The sequence below is a fragment of the Penaeus vannamei genome, chromosome 14 (genome assembly GCF_042767895.1).
Source record: "Penaeus vannamei isolate JL-2024 chromosome 14, ASM4276789v1, whole genome shotgun sequence".
Taxonomy (NCBI): Eukaryota; Metazoa; Arthropoda; class Malacostraca; order Decapoda; family Penaeidae; genus Penaeus; species Penaeus vannamei.
Genome location: NC_091562.1, coordinates 16,243,067 through 16,250,566, shown reverse-complemented (window position 1 = coordinate 16,250,566; position 7,500 = coordinate 16,243,067). Strand labels below are relative to the sequence as shown.

The 7,500-nt window shown below is 41.1% G+C and overlaps 2 protein-coding genes across 5 annotated transcripts in view; one reads left to right on the top strand and one right to left on the bottom strand.

Moving 5' to 3' along the window:
- Positions 1–7,034, bottom strand: part of LOC113823963 (recQ-mediated genome instability protein 1) — a 27,036-nt gene extending 20,002 nt beyond the window's left edge. Inside the window, exon 1 of one of the 2 annotated variants that reach the window (XM_070129770.1) lies at positions 6,902–7,034. In XM_070129770.1, the coding sequence (XP_069985871.1) occupies positions 6,902–6,916 (15 nt within the window). In that variant the 5' untranslated portion in view covers positions 6,917–7,034. Of the gene's footprint in view, positions 1–5,961; positions 6,208–6,901 lie in introns of those variants that run through there. The other variant, XM_027376701.2, reaches the window with a different exon arrangement.
- Positions 7,035–7,386: 352 nt separating this feature from the next.
- LOC113823958 (dual specificity protein phosphatase 3) overlaps positions 7,387–7,500 on the top strand; it is a 41,190-nt gene continuing 41,076 nt past the window's right edge. The window contains exon 1 of one of the 3 annotated variants that reach the window (XM_027376693.2): positions 7,387–7,500. This exon is cut by the window's right edge and continues 38 nt beyond it. The gene's annotated coding sequence lies outside the window, so the exon portion shown is untranslated. The other 2 variants (XM_070129771.1, XM_027376691.2) reach the window with 2 other exon arrangements.

Below are 7,500 nucleotides of genomic sequence, written 5' to 3'. Positions count from 1 at the left end.
TATAACTCAATTATTCAAGAATATAATTTGAAGGGAATATTTGTAAATTTTTTCATAAAAAATGGGATGCCTTTAGTTACTTGGAACCACAGCCCATAATCATATTTACTATAGCTACTAGGGAAGTGGTGAGTAGGCTATGTATGGTAAAACATAACAAGATATGTAAACATCTAGAGGACACCTTTGCATGGTGAAGATTCAGTGGCCTTTGCTGGAGAGAACTTGTCTCTCTCCAAAAGTAGAAGAAATATTTGTCTGGCAAAGGAGACTGAACGAAACCTACTAAGATGAGGAGAGACTTATATTTTTTTCAATATTCTGATTAGAAACATCAGCTAATAACAACTTATTGCACAAATGGTGGATGCAATACTGAACAAACCATACACAAGCAAGAAACTGCTAATACCCATTACCAATCCCGTATTAATGGCTGAGTTAACCCTTCATTAATCTGATAATTGTTGGATTAAGAGGATACACAAACAAGAAGCTTGTTTCATTTTTCTATGAGAAAGACTTAAGACAAAGACATCATAATTCATAATTCTTCAAAAACTGCTAACATTTCAATATCTTTAGCTGTTCCATTTAAGTCTTCTTTGAACTTTAAATTTACATTAACCCAATAACACTAGGGAATTATTTGGGGGGAGGAAGGTTGAGCCTGGTAAGTATTAATAGTACACAAAGCTCCACTTCTGAATGAGTGTCTAGCATTTGTTAGAGAATGTGATCTCATCCTGGAAATTGGGTCACACACTCATGATGCGACAAGATGCCACCCATTGTCCATAATTTTTTGTTATGTGATATCATGCTATGGTTTCACTTTAATGTTAACCAGGCTATAAGGATAAAACTAGAGACAGATGTGTTCAAACAACCAAAATGCTCTGACAAAGTTCATATAACCCGCACCATATATACCACACTCAAGCAAGGCTTACCCTAGATGAATGATAGTCAAGATCAAAATAACTGAAAGTAAATCAAACTCATGTACAGGGCTCACTGAAACACAAGCCAGTATATGAGCACTCATAATGTTGGTTTTCTGTGGTAAAGAGGCACTCTTCCTTCACAGATTTCATTGACTTTATAAACAAAAAATCAATCTATCCTACTTTTTGACATGTATGAATACTAGTATAAAACGTTTCAGAAAAAAAAAAAAAAAAATGCAATATGATAAACAATGCTTCTTGGAGGTGGGACCATGATATTTATGTAATGGCTCTTAATGTTGTAGCTGAGCAACCTGCAACCTGAAGCTCCTCATACTTCTCAGATTGGGTCATACTAGGTCCTACAGCCTTGTCCTCACTCTCTCATGAGCAAGCACTTCTCATCACTCAGAGACAAGTAATAGATGCACCCCATCTACTTCAATGTAATTTGAATGCATTTGATACTTGCTTGTGTGGCTGGTTAACTGTTTCTGATTGCCCCCCCCCACCCCCCAAGAGTACTCGTAATGGAATAATGCACCTTTCTGCCTTTCCAATTTGTGCAAAACAAAAGAAAAAGAACACTTATGCAATTTCATCCCAGCCTAGCTTACATAACTGTAGCACAAAATAAGAATATAAACAAAATGCCTCACTATAATAATAATTTACACAGAATGTCATTATATTGTCTAATGGTTAATGGTTGAAATAAATAAATGTGCTAGACATCTAAGGTCATATAGCACTATGGTAAAGTATTGTGGTAAAAAGGATAAATGAGTTAACAATTAGTATAAAAGAGTTTTAAATGTCAAAGGTCATAGTATTATCAGATAGTATGATAGGGAAAAGGGTAAAGAGGGGGTGCAAATGATGTAAATCTGACATTAATAAAGGAAAGGGTTAAGGGTATAGGGTGACTGTTGTTGGGGATACTATAGTAATATTGCTTAAAGGAAAAACTGGTAAAAGAATTGTTATGATATACTAAACAGGTAATATGGGTAGGGATGGCTGCTGGAGGAGTAGCAGGAGAAGAGTCTGGGGATGTCATAAGGGAACTGAGGAAGGAGGTGAAGTATCAGGAAGAGCGTCAGGAGGAGAGAAATCCGGAGGAGGACACTGTTGCAACAGGAGAGATTCACGTGAGTATGTGGGTGCGAGAGGGAGAGATAATGGAGAACAAAGAGGGAATGGTGTACATGGAGAAGTAAAAGGATGGTGTAGACCAAACAACTGATTTGGAATAGGTAGAGAGAGCAAAAACCTTGTCATCATGCTTCCTGTCTAACCTGACGTAGAGTGAGGCCTAGTTTGAATCTGAAAACTACCTCACATTTGAGCTTATAGGCAAGGCAGCTCCTATAAAATTTGTTGCAGGATGCACATGTATGTGACTGAGCAGGACAATTTGAACAGTCATGACTAGGTTGGGCACACAGAGGGCAGCGGGCTGTCGAACGACAGTATTTGGCTGTGTGGCCAAAACGCCAATATTTCTGACATTGATGGGGAAGAGGTTGATATGTTCAGATAAGGTAGGAAAATCCACCAATACAAATTTAGTGTCCCTATTGACCCAATGCCGCTGGGTTAAAAAGTTTGGCAAGTGGATGTAATAACGCATCAGCAGTTTCCCCTGCTTGCGCCCAGCTCGTTTAGTAATTTATGAACATTTTGCACCTAAAAGCTTTTACTTTGCTATAATTCATAAAAATACTATAGTTATGAAGGTTTACCTTCATTATAAGTGCTATCGCCTAAAATCTTTACCATATAAATGATGCTGCTACTAATAGAGAAAAACAAACTCCGTCCGAAAAGCCAATGGCGCAGGAATGGTCATGATACAATGCCATCCATTTTTCAGTCTACAACAGCCATGGCATGTATATACATACCACCCAGCAGCTAGTGGTTAAGGGTAATGCATCTTCATTATTGGCCATGGTGAGCCTGAATAAAATGGGGAAAAGAAACGTTCTACCCATCAATGTCCCCATAAGGGGTAAGGGATAGGCAATTAGCTAAGTGCCCATGGCTTATGGAGGCCATTCACGACTGACAAAAAGCCAGCTTTTCATCCTTTCAGCATGGCTCTCACACCTTAGGAGTGGGACTGAAGGGGATGAAGAAGATAGGGAAGAGGAAAGGTGAAAGGACCAAGCAAAATAGTTGAGGCGAGGCCTAAAGTCCTAGGTAGGGGCAATACCTACACTGGGCTCCTGTTTCAACTCTTAAGCTCCTCCCCCATGACAATAATGAGCAAGGTATTAGGAGGGTTTAGTGTCACAACTGCGAGATCACCTTGGTCAGTTGCTGTCGCTTACATGAGCCCAGGTGGCTGCTTTTGGTTGCCTGTGTTTGACTGCTACACTGCAGGTGTGAGCAGGTTGCAGTCTTTGTGACTGTGTATTCCTCCTCTGCCATATGACTTCGCGTGCTCCACTGGAATCTCCACCTATATTTCTCCTGTGCTGTTTGTATATATAGTGTATATAGCACCTTTACCATTAAATTCCTGTAATATGTTTCGTCTGGTGTGTTTCTGTCGACCTGGCTAATTTGATTCTCCAAAACGAACCCTGACATTTGCGACCTTGCCAGGATCAGGTGATCGTGAAAACAGCATGAAGAACTACATACAGGAAGGTAAAATGCTCGGCCTCAAAGGAAAGGCTTACTTACACTATATACAGAGCAGTAAAATTAAGCGTGAGCAGCTCATGCTGTATTATCATAAAAGGATGAAGCAGAGGCGCCTGTGGGAAGAAGAGCGTCGTAGGAGAGACGGAGGAGAGCAGAACAAGCTCTTTGGAGGAATGTGGGTCCCTTCCTCTGGGCTTGCTCTGGACGCCATAGAAGCAGCCATCGATGGACCCGCAGTAAGAGCTGCTGCCCAACGTCCTGCAGAAGGAGCTGCCATACGAGGACTCGCAGAAGGAGAAACCACTCAAAGACCTGCAGAAGGAGCTGCTGTCCGAGGAGATGCTGAAGCAGCTCCTGTCCGAGAAGACGCCGCAGCAGCTCCTGTCCGAGGAGACGCCGGAGCAGCTCCTGTCCGAGGAGATGCCGGAGCAGCTCCTGTCCGAGGCGATGCCGGAGCAGCTCCTGTCCGAAGAGACGCCGGAGAAACTCCTGTCCGAGGAGATGCCGGAGAAGCTCCTGTCCGAGGAGACGCCAGAGCAGCTCCTGTCCAAGGAGACACCAGAGCAGCTCCTGTCCGACGAGACGCCAGAGCAGCTCCTGTCTGATGGAGCTGCCATCTGAGGAGACGCCCGAGAATCTGCCATTTGAAGAGGCACCCAAGAAGCTGTTTTCCAAGGACCCAGAGAAGGAGCTGCCGCCCAAGGGCCCACAGGAGGAGCTGCTGTCTGAGGAACCAACAAAGGAGCTGCCATCCAAGGAACCGCTGGAGGAGTTACTGTACCAGGAACCACTGGAGAAGCTGCCATCCAAGGAGACACCGGAAGAGCTGCCATCCGAGGAGAAACTGGAGAAGCTGAGATGGTGCAGCAGGTCTGACAGACAGCAAGACTGGGATTGCCGGAGGAGAGCAGATGACAAAAGGGCAGGCCCTGGGGCTACATCCTTGCTCTAAGTAGAACCTTGGAGCATCAGGTAGGCATCTCACAGTTGTGTCTTTTGAAAATAATCTTCAAATTTTGAAGATTATTTTTAAGAAAGAAGGGAGATATGTCACAACTGCAAGATCACCTTGGTCTGTCACTGTCATTTATATGAGTCCAGGTGGCTGCATTAGGTCAACATTGTTTGACCATTACACTGTGGATGTGAGAAGTCACGCAACACCTATAATGATGTTTACCAAAGCCTGTGCAGCGGGCTTAGGTCGCCCGCGATTGGTGTCCTCACGTTTACTCTGATGAGTCAGATAAAAGGCGGGTCATTTAGAAATTCGACAGTTATCCTGTGATCTTTGTGACTGTGCATTCCTGTTCCGCCATGTGAGCTCAACTGCTCCGCTGGAATCTCCACCTGTATTTCTCCTGTCCTATTTGTATATATAATGTATGTAGTGCCTTTACCATTAAATTCCTACCATGTTTCCTCTGGTGTGTTTCAGTTGACCTGGCTGATCTTTTCTCCAAAATGAACCCAGACAATTATATTGTCTAATATAATGACAAGTTGCTGCCCCATAACCCCCACCATGGAAAACAAAAAATCCTCCAAATAATCATGGCACAATAGAATATATGATCGACATATGGGTGCACCTGATGCAGAGTCTGTCCTGAGATCTATAATGCTGCATGCACAGTGATTTCTTTGTTGTACAGAACGGGTGTTGGGGAACAACACCCCCTGCCATAGATAATATAGAGATAATGTGTATATTATACATAATTTATCCCGCAACTTGTTATTTTTGAGTTGCAAAGGAAGTACATAAAAGTACAATCTATCCTTTGCATATATCATTTTCTGTTTAAAAGGCATCTGTATGAAACTGGACTGGTACTCAATTTCCCTGATAGCCTACTTTTCATATGCTCCCCTGCTATTAGTGGGGTTTCTGGGTATCAATTTTTACATATTTGGAAACTAGTTTTGTTTGGCGGAAGTATTAGAAAACAAACAAACAAACAAAAAAACTTTTTTCAAATGTGTACTGTGGAAAAAGAAAATATTTTGAGTGTTCACCTGCAAAACTATGCAAACTGTGCTGATTGGGTTTCTAAAGGTATTCTGAATATTGACTATTGTCTTTTCTCGTTTGTTCCTTCCTCGTCTTGCCAACACTAATTGACATGCGAGTTCTCTCTCGAATTACATATTATTTTTCATGTTCTTGGTGTACCCGCTCGGAACTCTCACTTTCAGCATATTTCAGTTTGGTTAATAGAATCAGAAAGTAATTATGAAGGTTTATGAATGTTTAAATCTACTGAGACAATAATGATTATTGATGAAAAAGAATTTAAATGTGAATTACAAACAAGAGTACAGACAACGGACTTTCAATAACTGGGAATCTCACATTTAGTCCTGGATTCTCCGACTGCACCCACTCAACACAAGCTGTAATCCACTCATCTGGCACTGTTATGTGCTTGTTCTTCAGGAAGTTTTTGACATTAGTTGTCACTGCCATGCTATCAGCTATTAGCTCGAAACTTCATTAAACGATGGGACATTACAGCTGAAACTTGTAAACATTGGTTTGTTTACACTTTTCCCGCGTCATGAAAAGCTGCAATAGCAAAAGAAAAAAAAAGTGTGTGTGTGTGTGTGTGTGTGTGTGTGTGTGTGTGTGTGTGTGTGTGTGTGTGTGTGTGTGTGTGTGTGTGTGTGTGTGTGTGTGTGTGTGTGTGTGTGTGTGTGTGTGTGTGTGTGTGTGTGTGTGTGTGTGTGTGTGTGTGTGTGTGTGTGTGTGTGTGTGTGTGTGTGTGTGTGTGTGTGTGTGTGTGTATACATATGTATGTATATGCATATATACATATATATATATATATACACACACTCATATATTTTATATATATATATATATATATATATAATCATATACATACATATACATACATACATATATACACATATACATATACACGCATACGTGTGTGGGTGTTTATGTGTGTGTGTGTGTGTGTGTGTGTGTGTGTGTGTGTGTGTGTGTGTGTGTGTGTGTGTGTGTGTGTGTGTGTGTGTGTGTGTGTGTGTGTGTGTGCGCGCGCGCGCGTGTGTGTGCGCGTGTGGGGGGGGGGGTCAAATAATATGCATACTTGTTTCGTCATATCTGCCAATTTGGACTATCACTCTTTATCAATATTGTTTAGTTTTCTTTTTAATAAGAAATGACAACCATAATCTGATAACAAAATAGGTATAAACTAAACGTCGTTTGGTGCATTATATACGAGTTTAAAAAAAAAAATAGTTTCACGTGGTGACGAAATATTATGATATTATTTTTAACTTACTCTTTCCGCTGCCATTATTCAAAGACTATGGTGTGTTTAGAAGTAATACAATCTTTATGGTGAATGCATGTATAGTATATCCGAATTTCTGTAATGGCAGTTCTCGTTGACACTGAAAGTGAACCATAGCTTCGCACCACCAAAGAGAAGTAATGCAAATGTTAAACAAACGAGCAAAATATATTAAAATATTGAAAAGAGCAAATTGAAGAACATCCACGTGCAACTTTATGAAAAGAGGCACAACAGTCGACGAAACCGAAAGCAATTGTACTAATATAGGGGACCGGCCATAAATGTAAAAAAAAAAACACCAAAAGAGAAATAAAAACGACATGAACCCACCAAAAATAAACACGACCAAAATAAGAATAAAAGAAGTAAAAGATCCCCAACTAAAGTAATAGCGAGGCGCGTCACTTATAAACAGCAGGACAGAGTAGAAATACATGGATAAGAGAGACCCAACAGAGATAAAGGCAATAAAAGAGATCGAAAAGAGCGACAATAGAATGCATCTCGCGCATGCGCTGGCACTGTCCAACACGAAGCCCTTTTCTCTACTCCTCATTTGCTTTTTCTCCCATTTTCTCTCTCTC